At 44.9% G+C, this 14,849-nt stretch overlaps 1 protein-coding gene across 4 annotated transcripts in view; it reads left to right on the forward strand.

Moving 5' to 3' along the window:
- ZNF496 (zinc finger protein 496) overlaps window positions 1-14,466 on the forward strand; it is a 44,565-nt gene extending 30,099 nt beyond the window's left edge. For 2 of the 4 annotated variants that reach the window (XM_043465675.1, XM_043465677.1), the window contains exons 5-8: window positions 3,126-3,258; window positions 3,765-3,872; window positions 4,967-5,080; window positions 11,014-14,466. In XM_043465675.1, coding sequence (XP_043321610.1) covers window positions 3,126-3,258; window positions 3,765-3,872; window positions 4,967-5,080; window positions 11,014-11,771 — 1,113 coding nt within the window. In that variant the 3' untranslated portion in view covers window positions 11,772-14,466. The remainder of the gene's footprint in view (window positions 1-3,125; window positions 3,259-3,764; window positions 3,873-4,966; window positions 5,081-11,013) is intronic. The other 2 variants (XM_043465678.1, XM_043465676.1) reach the window with 2 other exon arrangements.
- Window positions 14,467-14,849: the final 383 nt, after the last annotated feature.

Below are 14,849 nucleotides of genomic sequence, written 5' to 3' on the forward strand. Positions count from 1 at the left end.
GGAATCTAAAAAAATGGCACAAATGAACCTATCTACAAAATACAGACTCACAGACATAGAGAACAGACTTGTGGTTGGGGAGGGATGGAGGGAGAGGGTTGAATTGAGATTTTGGGATTGGTAGATTCAAACTCTTACATTTAGAATGATAAACAAGGTCCCACTGTATAGCACTGGGAACTATATTCAGTATCCTGTGATAAACCTTTATGGGAACGTGTGTGAAAAAAAGGAATGCATATTTGTGTATAACTGAGTCCGTACAGCAGGGACTGGCACAACATTGTAAACCAACTATACTTCAGTGAAAACTAGCATAAATAAATAAATAAATGGACCTCTTAAGACAAAACCCAATTGCCCAATAAATCCACAAAGAGATGTTCATTGAGCTAAGGGGAGTTACACTGCTATGATTGCCTCATACCCACAGTGTTGCTAGAACCTTAGATTTTTCACAATACCCAGTGTATTGGCAAAGGTGTATGGAAATAGGCATGCCAGTGGGCTGCCAGTGGGAATGTCCTTTAGGTACTCTACCTGCAAACCAGTGTGGAAATACTTAAGATGAGTCAAAATGTGTGTTCCCATGGCTCCCTCTGCATATATACTCTGGAGACACTCTCACACATGGACGAGGTGACAGATGAGAACTTACAGAACAGTACTGTCATTTCATGCTATATTCATATGTACTGGGAGTTTGAAAGACATGCATAGAATATTAAACACCAATTCCATAGTGAAGCCTCCTTCTAGGAAGGTTTAGTGGTGGGACCTTCATTTTTACATACATCTCTGATGATTTACTAGAAATAGAATTACTAGATCACAGGGTATCCTTCTGCTAGTTCAAGTGTTCATTTTTCTCAGTTGTGTATAAAGGCCTACTTTTCTACATCCTGAAGTACCTGGGGGAGAATCACACTTAATTTTTTCTGATCAAATGGATTTGGGCCAAAAAAAAAAATTATAAATAAGTAATTGTAAGCATACACCTATGGTTATATGAACATAAGACTGTTGAATTTTATTTATATTCGGATGATTGACATTTTAAGGCAATGCATGTTTAGAAAGACTTCTAGGGGCCTATTAGAAAGCTTTAACCCAGCAAATTCCAATCTTGACTTCTTGTCACAGTTACCTGTATAACTCTTCATGGTTTTTTTCCTTGAAAGGATAATGCTATTTCATAATTCAGAAGATGCTTATTGAACCAGTGTTGTTTCTTGGCTATTGTAGAACAGTTTCTTGCCCATGGCTTTGTTGACATTTTGGCTGGATAATTCTTTGTCACGTTGGCTATCTGGGGCACCACCACCCAGGGACGTGTTACGCGGCATCCTTGGCCTTCACCCCCTCGATGCCAGTAATGCCTACCCCTCAGTGGTGACAAAAATGTCTCCAGACATTGCCAGACATCCTCTGAGCACAGTCAGTCCCCCTTGGGTGAGAACCACTGTGCTAAAAAAAAATAAAATAAAATAAAAAATTGTACTGATGTAGGAGAATAACTTTTTAGTAGGAGATTCACATTGATGCATGTTGGGATGAAACGTACTGTGGACAAAATGTTAATTTATTGACTCTAGCTGCAGAGTTGTATATCCTTCATGTTTATTGTATTACTCTGTTTTCTCTAGGCTTAATTTGAAAAATTAAAAAGTGTGTATGTGGCTGGGAGGAAGGGTCCTAAGATACTGGAGGAGATTCACTGAAAACTCTCCTGGGACTCCCCTGGTGGTCCAATTTTTAAGATTCCTTGCTTCTAATGCAGGATACATGGGTTCAATCCCTGTTCAGGCAATTAAAATCCCACATACTGCATGGTCAAAAACAGAAAACTAACAAAAATTTTCCTTACCCAGCCTTTCCCATGCCCCTTCTTCCTGGCACCTGGCCCCAGGGCAATCATATATGGCTATAACTGGTAATATTTTGAAGTCTTTTCCAATTAAATGTATAAAGGACTTTTTTTAAAAACCCCGAACAGAATTTTATTTTAAGTGCTTTGTGATTAAAACCCTTTGCAGAAAATATGTGCATGTTAAGCTAATGTATAGTGCATGCTGAGTAGAAATGTATTTATGTATTTCTGTTCTGGAATTAGAAGGTGCAAACAGAAATGTCAACTAGACCAGTAATTGTCCATCTTTCACATTTTACATCTCCCAACTATTCTGTCAAATGATCGAGGTTCCAGATTACTACAAACAAAATGAGTAATTTTTCAGTGACATTTACATTTGCCATTAATCTATTGTCATATTAGTATTTACAGGAAATTTGAGAACCTAGCATCATGCTCTAACTGGCAAAGAATTGTAATTCCATATTGTAAATGACTTCCTTATTTTTATGGTCTCTTGATATTATGTGGATGTGCCATCATGTCACAAATAAAAGTTAATTTTTGATACATTCCCATGGTTCGTGACACAAAGTATAAGAAAAGTCTCAATATTACACTTATCTGGAAAATCCTAGCTCACTCTGCAGAAGCAGCCAATGGTCAAGACTTCTAGGTAGAATCTAGACCATCTTTGCACAGATGCTTTTTTCATGTAACAATACACCTTGGAGGGCTTCCTACTCAGGACAGATAAGCTCTTATTTTTTTCTAATACTGGTGATTATGCCTTATAGGATATCCTGCAGCGTACGTAAACAGTCTTCTGTTGAGCATAAATGTTGTTTTCAACTTTAACTATCATCACCAGTGCTGCAGCAGAGGAGCTCATATAGACCTTATGCTGCACATGTGCAGAATAAACTCCAGAACTGGGATCTCTGCATTACATGGATCATTTGGAGACATTCTGCATTTGCCTGTTTGGGGTTGTAGATATGCAGCCTCTCCAGCACTGTGTAGGAAGACCTGTCCTACACATCCTTGGCCACCCTGTGAGGTAGCCACTGTTTGGATTCTGCCAAACCATATACATCTGAGGGTGGATCTCAGGCTAGAACTGGGGAGACTGTGAGCTCTGCAGCAGCCTCTCTGCTTTGTCTTTCTCCCAGCTGTATACGTTGCTAGGGGCTCTGCCTCAGACTCATCTTCCTTCCCGCATCCCTCCCCTAGCTTGTGCCTGGATTGAGGTGTACTTGTTCTGTGGTTTCAGAACCGGGTTTCTCCTTTCAAGGATATGATCTTCTGCTTCTCAGAAGAGGACTGGTCCCTTCTAGACCCTGCCCAGACTGGCTTCTACGGAGAGTTCATCATTGGAGAAGACTGTGGGGTCTCACTGCCTGCAAGTAAGACTTAACTCAGCTCTCTCCTGAGACCAGGGACCTGGGGGCCCACATCTTACCTCACTGTTCACCCCCACTCCCTAATGGGAGGCGCCTGTGCCCAGTGGTGCCAGGGCCACTCTGCAGATTAACCATTGCCTGGTGTATCACGTGAAAGTTAGGCTTGTTACCTGACTGTTTTACATACACACCAAATATAACTTGTATCCCTTGCATTTGCTCTTCTATCGTTCTTACTCTGACTCTTTTCATTGCTGGTTTTCTGGTAGGCCTGAAAGAGTTGCCCCAAGCCCACAGCTTCCCCCTAGTGTCCACTCCCCTGCCCTCTCCCCGCCTGCCCTGGCCCTTCCACTTTCCCTGCATGGCCCCTTTTGGTGGTCTCGGTGTGTTGTGCGTCCCTCCAACTTCTCTCTCCTCTACTGTCTCAGAGTCACCACTGTCCTCCCGCTTTGGTTTCCTGCGGGAGCAGAGGCCTGATGAATGCATATCCTTCCCTTTTCTGTGAATAGATGATGCAGCTGCCCAGCTGGATCTCTCCCAGGGAGAAGAGAATGAGCCACGTGTTCCAGAGTTGCAGGACTTCCAGGGGAAGGACATGTCCCAGGTCTCCTACTTGGGTGAGAATGATACCAGAACTCAGTGGAATGCAAGGCTGCTGCTGGCCAGAGGCAGGCGTGCTCCTTCTACCACTCTCTGACCATGTCTCTGACCATGACTATCACCCCTGGACCATGTCTTGGTAGAATGAGTCCTGCCTCATCCCTCATTCCTTACAGAAAAAATGTGGTATTTCAGTTTTCCCAGGTGTGGGGATTGCCCTCTTTCAACCAGGAACTAGGATATGATGGGAATATCTTTCTCCTCTGCTGTAAGTAACATCTGGCTTGTGGTAACAATGCAGTGACCGCTTTATAAGTAAGGTCAGATGCTCTCCAAAAGTCAGGTGGGAGAGGAGGAGGGCATGCCACCTCTGGCTGGGCATTGGGCACAGTGCCTCTGGGTGCCTCACCTGTCTTCTTCCAGCCACATACTGCAGGTAGTGTAAGGAAACTGAGGCTTGGGGAGGTGCTGGGGTTTGGTTGACGTGCCACAGCTCAGCAGCAGCATTTCCCACCCCCCTACCCCCACCCCCAGCTTTCCATGTCACCAGAGCTTGTGTTTGTAACCACTGTGCTTTAATGCCTTAAGATGCCTGCTTCTTCAGGGGAAAAGCTTTGTACCATGCCAGCAGTACCCCCAGGCCTCCTTTCTCTTAGGACTTTGAGCTGGCACAGAGCAGATCAGTATTTCACTCGCCACCCCCACCTGGAACAAGCAACCAGGGCCTCTGGTGTGCTCAGTTTCCCATCCCATCTCTGCCCCAGCAGACTGTCCAGACTATGTTTATGCAGTGTCTGTGTGGAGAACTGGAAATCCCACCACAGAAAGTGAAAATGACTGCATGGATGCCAGTTACTTGTCCACAGTCAAGTGGATGGGGCAGAACCCAGATCCACGTTCATTCTGTCTAGCTTCAAAACCCATGTTCATGGTGTTGGCCCATTTTGCCTACAGGTTTATTTGCTCATCAGACATTAATTTACTGAGTGACTGCCCTGAGAGGGAGCCCAGGCCTGCTCTCACATCACAGCCTGGCATCTCTTAAGATGCCTCTTCCAGGTAGTGCTGCAGCAGCAGAAAAAATGAATTTTTCATTTTCTTCTCTGGAAAGACTTTCCAAGTCTCCAGCCATTCCAGGTAGAAGAAAGAAGAAAGCGGGATGAGCTGCAGGTGCCAGAGTTCCAGACAAGCCAGCAGACAGTGCTCCCTCAAAGCACCTGCCCAGGTAAAGGAATTCTTAGGAGGGTGTGGGGGTGGGTGCCCCTGTGTGTGATGAGTGGCTTGAGTGTGTATATATGTGTGTAGTATGTGTGTGCATGTAGCATGTGGGTATGATGTGTACATGTGTATCTGTGTACATGAATGTGGTAGTAGGATGTATGGTGTATATGTATGTAGTATGTTTGGTGTATTGTGTGTGAATGTGTACATGTGTAGGGTATGTGTAGGGTATATGTATACATGTGAGCATGCCTGTGGGCATTTGTGTATGTGGTACATATATGTTTATATAATGTCTGCTGTGTTGTGTGTGTGAAATTGTGCGTGTGTGGTTATGTGCATGCATATGTGTTGTGTATGTATATACATCTGTGCTGGTGATGGTGGGGGTGGTGTAGGTTTAGGAATTGAGCTTTCTAAAATTTCTGCTGACAGTTCCTGAGAGTTACTGAGGCTGCTTGCCCTAGGTTTGTTTTTCTAGGATCTTTTCCAGCTGACTCCCAGTCTGAGTCTCTCCCCTCCATGCCTTTCTCTTGTGGGTTGGTTGAGGCAGGGTGCTGACAGAGTGCTTTTGGACACATGGTCTGTGTATTTCTTTTCTGTGCATATAAGACCAGAGTCCCTGGACAATGTTGCAATTAAAGAACAGGTTAGCAGAATGCTAAAAGGAGGACCACTGGAGAGTGTGCTCAGCACCATTTAGACTCTGAGTCTCTAGTCCTTACTTAAATCCACTGTGTCACAGAGGGTTTTTTGCAAGTACAGTGACTCATGCACAATTTGATACCATTCAGAGGCAAGATTTGCATGATATTCTGGTATTTCCACCTAGTATCATGCAGAGTTCACAGTCATTTGTATTCACCCCCTATCCTGTGTAGACTAAAGGGATTTTCTGTTTTTGTAAATCTACAGCAGATCTAGGTTGAGAGTCCTCCCTCCCCACAAGCTTTGATGCCCTGGTTTTCTGAGGAGCCTGCTTCTGCATGCCGAGGGTGATCGTCCCTGTGTGGCTCATTCCTAGTTCAGCTTGATTCTCAAGATGAAGTTTGAATCCTCTCTGCTTCTGCCTGCTCACAGGAGGTCTCAGCCCTGGCAGCATACTTACAGAATGTGGATTTTCATTACCACAGGGGAGTTTTCACTCTCCCATTGCTGAGCTCTGATACTGAATCTATTTTGAAATGAGAAGAAGCTAAGGGTTGCTATCTATCTAAGATCAGTGAGAGATGATAAATTGCAGAGAATAGGCACCATTTTTATTTTGGTAGTTCTTCCCACACCTTCTCACAGCAGGTGAAGGGTCTGCATCGCCACATCCACACTCACAAAGGACCCTTCCAACCAGTTCCATTTGTGTCAGTCCAACCAGCACATTATAATGCTACCACTGAGACTGAATATCTTTTCTTGTTTATTGTGTTTTTTCTGTGAATTGCCTAGTGAATACTCTTTGGTCCTTTTCTTTTTTCTTCATTTTTGCCCTTCCCCCTTCACATTTGATAAGCTCTGTGTCTTTATGTCCCAAGCACTGCAGCAGTATAAGGTCTTTACGTGATTATATTCATGTATCTTTATGTACCTTCTGAGGTAGGTATCATCTTAGTCAGCATAGGCTACTAGATCAGAATAGCGAAGAGATATGTTCTGTTAAACAGTATAAATTTATTTCTCAAGTTCTGGAGGTTGAGAAGTGTGAGATCAGGTCAGCAGCAGATTCAGTGTGTGGTGAGGACTCTTCCTGGCTTGTAGTTGGCTTCCTTCTCCCTAATGCGCTCACATGACCTTTCCTTGCTACACAGAACTCTTGTCTCCTCTTCTTATAAAAGTACTAATCCCATCACAAAAGTCCCACCTTCAAGATCTCATATAAACCTAATTACCTTCCAAAGACCCCACTTCACAAACCATCACATTGGGAATTAGTGCTTCAACATAAAAATTTTGGAAGGACACAAATCCTTGGCCCATAGTATCAGACTGAGGATCTGAACCCATGTGATTAAGAGACACCATGCTCTTTATTCCATAGCTGCTTGTCCTTTCCATGAATTGCCTCCTAAGTGCATGCATGCGTGCTCAATCACTTCAGTTGTGTCCGAGTCTTTGCGACACCATGGACTATAGCTCGCCAGGCTCCTCTGCCCATGGGATTCTCCAGGCAAGAATACTAGTGTGGGTCGTCATGTCCTTCTTGAGGGGATTGTCCCAACCCAGGATCTATCCTGCATCTCCTGTGTCTCCTGCATTGCGGGTGGATTCTTTACTGCAGAGTCATTGGGGAAACCTTGTCCTAATTATTTGTACATAATTCTTACTACTTTTTAACTTTCTTTATGTGTCTTTTAGCACATAATTTTTAAAAATTATTTATTTATTTATTTTTGATTGTGCTGGGTCTTTGTTGCTGCTTGCCAGCTTTCTCTAGTTACAGTGAGCAGGGACTTCTCATCACTGTGGTGCATGGGCTTCTCATGGCGGTGACCTTTCTTGTTGTGGAGCATGGGCTCTAGGCACTCAGGCTTCAGTAGCTGTGTCGCATGGGATTAGTTACCCTGTGACAACATGTGGGATCTTCCTGGAGAAGGGGTCAAACCTTGTCCCCCACATTAGCAGGCGGATTCTTAATCACTGGACTACCAGGGAAGTCTGCACATAGATGTTCTTTTAAAAAACATTTTAAATATGTAAATACAGTTATTCATCTCTTTTTTGTGTATCTTGCTTAAGAAAGCCCCCCGATCCTAACGTTATAAGGATATATTTGTTATGATGTCTTTATTTACTTATTTTTTTACATATAGCTTCCTATCCTCCTGCTTCTCTCCTTAGCACCTCCACCTGACAGGAAATGATTTATTCCCAGGCCATAGCTTGCCCTTCTTGAGGAGTTAGCCATCAACCTGGTTATGAGCTTTTTGCTCTTAAAAGTACAAAGCAGCCTTTGTTCCCTGGCCTTGGAAGAGCATGGTCGTAGTCTTAGGTTCACACCCCTACCCCCACCCCCAGTTAAGCGCAGTTCCCCTGAACCTTGGGCTATTTTATCTCTGTTTTACATTTTTCTCCTGTAAGATAGAGATAATAGTCAAGTCTACCTTATGGGGTTATTGTTGAAGATTGATATAATACAGGTAAAAGCACTTACAGCTAATAACTTTTCCCTATTTTCTCTACTGTTACCCTAACAGTCAGTTTAGCTTCTCTTTTGCCCTGCACCTTCCCCGCATCACCCATATTTATCTCAGTGCTGAGCTGAGACATCCCTAGTGTTACTCTTTCTCTGCAGTGTTACGGACACACCTCTGTAAGTCTTATCTCATCTACTAGAAATTCTTTACACTGTTGTGTCAATGGCACACAGCAACATTATTGTTGAATTATTTCCCCCTTTTTAGAAACTATGCATCCATTTTTAGTCACTTCATCTGATTTCAGGGGGCTGTTATCCCATACGTGGGCTTCCCAGGTGGCACTAGTGATAAGGAAACCATCTGCCAATGCAAAGAGTTAGACACGACTGCAGCGACTTAGCACACATGCATGAATCCCATATGTACTATATTAGTCTCCTAGGAATGATATAATAAAGTACCACAGACTGGGAGGCTCAAACAACAGAAATTGATTTTCTCAATATTGTGGAGGCTTAGAAGATTGAGATCAAGTTTTCAGTAGAGAGGTTTCTCCTGCGGCCTCTCTTCTTGGCTTGCAGACAGCTGTCTTCTCCCTGTCTTTTTTTTTTTTTTAGTTGGACTCCTTGTGTCTTCTCATGGGCATCTCTCTGCATGTCTATGTCCTAATCTCTTCTTCCAAGAGGTCTCTTGCATATTATCTCTTGAAAGATCTTATCTCCAAATATAGTCACATTCTTGATTACTGGGGGTTAAGACTTCACCCTCTGTTCCCCCATAATCCATACTTCTTGTTCCCCTTTACCCTCTGTTCTCCCATAATTCATACTTCTCATATGCAAAATACATCCATTCTATCACAACATCCCTTAATCTATTCCAGCATCAACTCTAAGTCCATAATTTAATCTAAATATCATCTAAATCAAAATTGAGTGAGATTCAGGGTATTGTCATTTCCAACTGTGAATCTGTAAATCCAGACATCAAGTTCAGTGCTTCCAAAATGAAATGGTGAGACAGGCATAGAGTAGACACTCTCATTCCAAAAAGAAGAAAGACTGATGGTTCCCAAGAAAGTGTGAATCCTAACAGGGCAAATTCCATTAGATTTTAGGGTTTGAGATTCATCTTTGGCTCAGTGCTGTGTCCACCCTGTGAGCCTGTGGATGCAGTGGCAGTTCTGTCAACCTCTGAACTGCCTTTGGGGCTGTCTTCCTTTTCTTTCAAGGATAATCCATGTTTGCATCCAGATATCTCTATTAGTTTGTTCTAGAAGTTTGATAGAGGTAATAGTGTTAGTCGCTCAGTCTAATCCAACTCTTTGACCCCATGGACTGTCTGAAGGCCTTCCTTTAGTCCATCTTCTTTCCTTTTTATTCCAAGATGGATATTCTCAGAAAAACTGTTGGCCTCCTATGAAATTTACAAGGGTTCAGGCCATCAGACAAGAGGGTCCTCTACAGACCATTCCTGGATTATCTCATCTCCACTCTTGGCTTCTTAGATGATCAACAGGATCCGTGGTTGTCCTGCCACATGCTTGGTATTCTCTCCAGAACATAACTTTCTCATTTTTTGCAGGATAGCTAGACTGAAAATGTTCTAAATCTTCATGTCTTTCCTTCCTACTCCCCCATCTCACGTTGTACCCAGTCCCCTCACACTTGTGCTCTGATGTATGGGTAAATACCCGCATAGACTCTGCCACTGCCCAGTGTCTCCTGCTTGCTATGGTATTGGGTCTTCCTGCTATGTTCTGTCCAGTTTCACCTGCCCTCACTTCCTTAAGCTGCCGGAACTCTCCTCCTTCCAGCAATTAAGTCCAGAATAACCATATTCCTATTATTGTATCAAAGGACCTGGCACCACTATCCCCCACCCCTGTTTTAGACCTGAGCCCCCCATTTCACAAAAATAAGGAAATGGCTGTAAGGAGAGCTGTGTAATGGGCTCTGGGCTGCAGGCAAGGACCTCATATCAGGGTCCCCACTGCCCACCCAACTCCTCCCCACAGTACATCTTTCCAACATCACAGACTCAAGATCCATTGAGTCAGCTTCAGTTAGTTTATAAAGTCCAGTGCATCTTTATGCATTACCACTAGTGGCTGTTGGTTGGCCTCTGATATGATACTGAAAGGGAGAGATGACCTTGGATAATCTGGGGCCTTTGAACAGCCCTACCATCACAGCAGGGCTCAATATCACTAGCCCTGAGCCCTTAAGCACGACGTGACCTGAGTTTGCCTATGTTTATAATGGCAAGTAGTACATCATTGGCTTGTGTCCAGGATCAAATGGGCTTGTGCATGTCAGAAGTCTTGTACAGCCCCTGGGGAATTTAAGTGTCTAGCATATAGTAGCTGGCAGCCTCCAGTCACTGTTTATAGAATACAGGACCCTTCTCTGTCTCAAGGCTTTTAATGCACCCTGACAATTTTTCCCTTGCCTGATTAAGAAAGGCAGAGTTAAGTGATGTGTAAATGGTCAAGGCTTACACGGATAGATACAACGTCTTAGAGCTTGGAGGGGTCTCAGTGGCTAGAAAAGAAATGAATAAAAGGACTGGGTCTGGGGATTTAGGAGAAAAAGGTAGAAAGAAAAAGGTATGCAGAATGGGTTAGCAGTGTGGCCTGTGCTAAGGGATTCCTTCTCACAAGACATACCACAGAGGTACCTGCAGGGGAAGATTCCTTACAAAAATGTGGGTTTCTGGACCTGCACAGAACCTCCTTGGGTAGGATTTGCAGGGGCTCGGGTGTGGCCTGGGCAGCACCACTGACCACCTCGTTGCTTTCTGGTAGTGGGAGGTGATGCACCATTCCCTGAGAACAGCCTGGATGAGGAGGTGACGATCGAGATTGTGCTGTCCAGCTCCGGAGATGAGGATTCCCAGCTCGGCCCCTACTGCACAGACGAGCCGCGGAGCCCCGCGGAGAAGCAGCACAGCCTCCCCACCTCCCACCGGAGCGGCATTGAGGCAGCGGGTGAGGTGCAGACCTCCTCTAAAAAGTCCTACGTGTGCCCTAACTGTGGCAAAATTTTCCGCTGGAGGGTCAACTTCATCCGACACCTGCGGAGCCGCAGGGAGCAGGAGAAGCCACATGAGTGCTCGGTGTGTGGGGAGCTGTTCAGTGATAGCGAGGACCTAGATGGGCACCTGGAGACCCACGAGGTCCAGAAACCGTTTAGGTGCGGTGCTTGTGGGAAGAGCTTCCGCCTCAACTCCCACCTGCTCTCACACAGGCGGATACACTTGCAGCCAGACGGACTCGAGTTAGTGAAGAAGAGAGAACAGGAGGCGTCAGGGACCACGGGTGGGGATTCTGACGACCCGCTGACAAAGGGCAAGGCCAAGCTACGCTGCCAGTGCTGTGATTGCGGGAAGGTGTTCCAGCGGCCTGAGCACCTGGCCCGGCACCGCAGTAACATTCACATGGACAAGTCCCGGCCCTTTCAGTGCAGGTACTGCGTCAAAAGCTTTTCCCAGAACTCTGACCTCCTCCGCCACCAGCGCCTACACATGAAGCGCCGGTCCAAGCAGGCTCTGAACTCTTACTGAGCCAGGGGCTTAGCACACATTTTTTGCGTGCAGCTCCAGCGTGGGTGGCGTGTATCCCACTTGTGCTTGGCACTGCCCAGTTTCAGACTCCTCCCCAGGACAGAGACCACGTCCTCCTGACCTTTAACTCTCAGGTAGAAACGAGATAGTGGCCAGTTAAGTATTTGCTCCAGGAGAGTGTGTCAGCACCAGCTTTGACTTGCCCATGTTTCGGGTCTAAGAGAACCCTGTTCAGGGCTTCCCACCTGGTGGAGGGACTAGGGTGCCCCCTACCACAGGGAACCTTTGAGGGGTCTGTCCCTTGCCAACTTGCAGTACACTCCCTTCCTGCCCCATCTGAATTCCTACCCCATCCTGAGGTCTGGAGGTAATTTCTCCCTACCTGACAGCAGGAAGCTGCAGGTGGGGTGATGGGTTAGGAGGAAGGTGGGGCTGGGTCTCTTGGCACAAGGGCAGCAGGGCCAAGCACACCAAGCCATGTCCCGTCATCAGAAGTCTGTGTCCCAGGCACCATCTGGTCCATGAGAACACCTCAGAATTATCAGATGGCCCTTCCAGGCTCAGAAGCCTTTGTGGGAGACTATAGCTTGCCAAAAGGGAACTCTTTCTTCTATGGTGGTGACTGGTTATTGGGAATTGTGAGCTCATTCAAGGCAAAACCCACATTAAGCCCACATTTTAATTTGTTTGTTGGCACACACTACAAAGAAAGTGTCCTTTCTTTGTACCCTGAAGGTCCTTGGTATACTTGGCTGTGGGATAGAAGTGACAGCATCATCTTTTGAAAGGCGCTTAACTTTCCCTTCCCCATTGTATCATGTCTAGGAAAGGAGAGCTCAGGTCCCGTAAAGGAGAGCTCAGGTCCCGTAAAGGAGAGCTCAGGTCCCATGAATGAGAAGTTCTTTTGTCTGGATGAGCTGAGCAGGAGAAACAGAACCTTTGATGAAGTCATTCTATATATATATATAAACTTCATGTGCCGGTTGTATTAATTCCTTAAGGCTGCTGTAACAAATTACCAAAAGCTGGGTGGCTCAGAACAACAGAAATTCATCATCTCAGTTCTGGAGGCCTGGAATCCAAGATTAAGGTGTCAGCAAGGTTGGATTCTTGTAAAGGAAGGATCTGTTCCTTGCCTCTCCTTTAGCTTCAGTGATTGCTGACAATTGTTGATGTTCTTTGTCTTGTCGAAGCATCACCCCACCTCCTCCTCGTCTTTACATGGTGTTCCTGTGTATGTGTCTGTCTCCATATTTCCCCTTTTTATAAAGATAACAGTCATATGGAGTAGGGCCTGCCCTATTGATTCCAGACTGTTCTCATCTTAATTATATCTGCAATTTGGATATTATTGGAAATATCCAAATAAGGTCACATTGTGAGGTACTGGGGTTAGGACTTCAATATGAATTGGGGGGATGGGAAGACAATTTAACCCACAACACTAGGTAATCCTGAGGTTCTGCTGATATTTCTCACTCTTAGATGAATTAGTGCAAAGTTGATTTAGCTTACTCTGAGTTCCATTGGAAGCAGAACTCAGATTCAAGCTTCTGTTCCCAGGGTGGGGATCCTCTGCAGAATACCCTTTAAAGTTCATTGCCTGGGGTTCTGGACTGGGAGTGACACTGGTAGTGAAGCCTCAAGCAATGAAAACCATCGTCTTGATCCTGAAAGACTGGTCAGATTGGCTCAGCTCAGTGATGAAAAAGCATGGAAGCTGTGGTGTATTGGTGGCTGAGTCAGAAAGCCGGCCACCAGGCCTGTGTTTTATATTTATATGTCAGGTCCCATTAGCAGACAGTAAGGCCGGGCAAATGAATGCAAGACCCTTTGCTCTTTGTCACTTCATTATCACATCAAGCGATAACAAACCCAATGAAATAGTTACAGTTTATAGTTATGATTACTGTGCCTATATAGATGCATCTATATACCCAGGAACAGTAAATACAATAAAATAATTTGGTTTTACCCTGAACAAAAAATAAACTATTGGGGCTCTTGGTTTTCTAAATAGTTTGCCTCTTGGGTTGACCTTGCCAGAAAAGAGGAAAACATGTATCTTGAAGGACAAGGGAGGAGAAAATTTCAAATAGAGGCCAGATTCTGTGAACATTTGCCCTACCCACCTATGCACTCTTGCCCAACAATTCCATTAAGGGAGGAAGTTATGAACTCACCCACTTCAGATATTTGTATAAAAGAAGAAAACTGTTCTGTTTAGTATATTTTATCTGTAAAATCAGATCATAAGTAGGACAAAAGGGGATGTAACAGAATTGAAACCTATGGGGAGGCTATGCATCTGATCAGTACCCACCAAATATTGTGAGGGAGTATCAAATTCACTGATGCAAACCTGACCAAGGTACCTAGCTAATCAGAAGTTCACCTTCCCCCTGGATTCAGAAGCCCCTCTGGGTGGTGCAGCTCAAATCCCAGGTTCTTCCCATGCAGAGGAACCATTGAGTTCTGAAAAAAGCTTCTCCAGAAGATAGAACTGACCCACTTCATCCTTCCTACCCTCCCTTCCTGGGTGGCTGGGCAGACAGATGAGCTGTGTGTGTACCTTCCCATGGATGTTCAGAGACCCCACATCCAAAAAGCATCTGTCCTCCCTCTTCCTCGGATTCCTTGGCATTGTTCCCATAAATTCACAGGTGCGAAATAAAAATTTGACTTACTGAATTAATATTCGTGTTTGACTTTTCATTTTAGTTAAAAAAGTATGAGTAGCACAGCTGAGAGAGATAGTCAGTTGGCCTGACAAAGAGAACTTGAGGGCTTCCCTGGTGTCTCAGTAGTAAAGAGTCCGCCTGCCAGTGCAGGAGTCTCGGGTTCAATCTGATCTGGGAAGATCCCACATGCCACAGAGCAACTAAGCCTGTGTGCCGCAACTGCTAAGCCTGTGCTCTGGAGCCCATGCTCCACAGTAGGAGAAGCCACCACAGTGAGAACCCTGTGCACCACAACTAGAGAGCAGCTCCTGTTCGCCACAACTAGAGAAAGCCTTTACGAAGCAAGGAAAACCCAGCACAGCGAAATACATTAAATTTTTAGAAGAGAACTTGAAGT

Source organism: Cervus canadensis, chromosome 4 (genome assembly GCF_019320065.1).
Source record: "Cervus canadensis isolate Bull #8, Minnesota chromosome 4, ASM1932006v1, whole genome shotgun sequence".
Classification (NCBI taxonomy): Eukaryota; Metazoa; Chordata; class Mammalia; order Artiodactyla; family Cervidae; genus Cervus; species Cervus canadensis.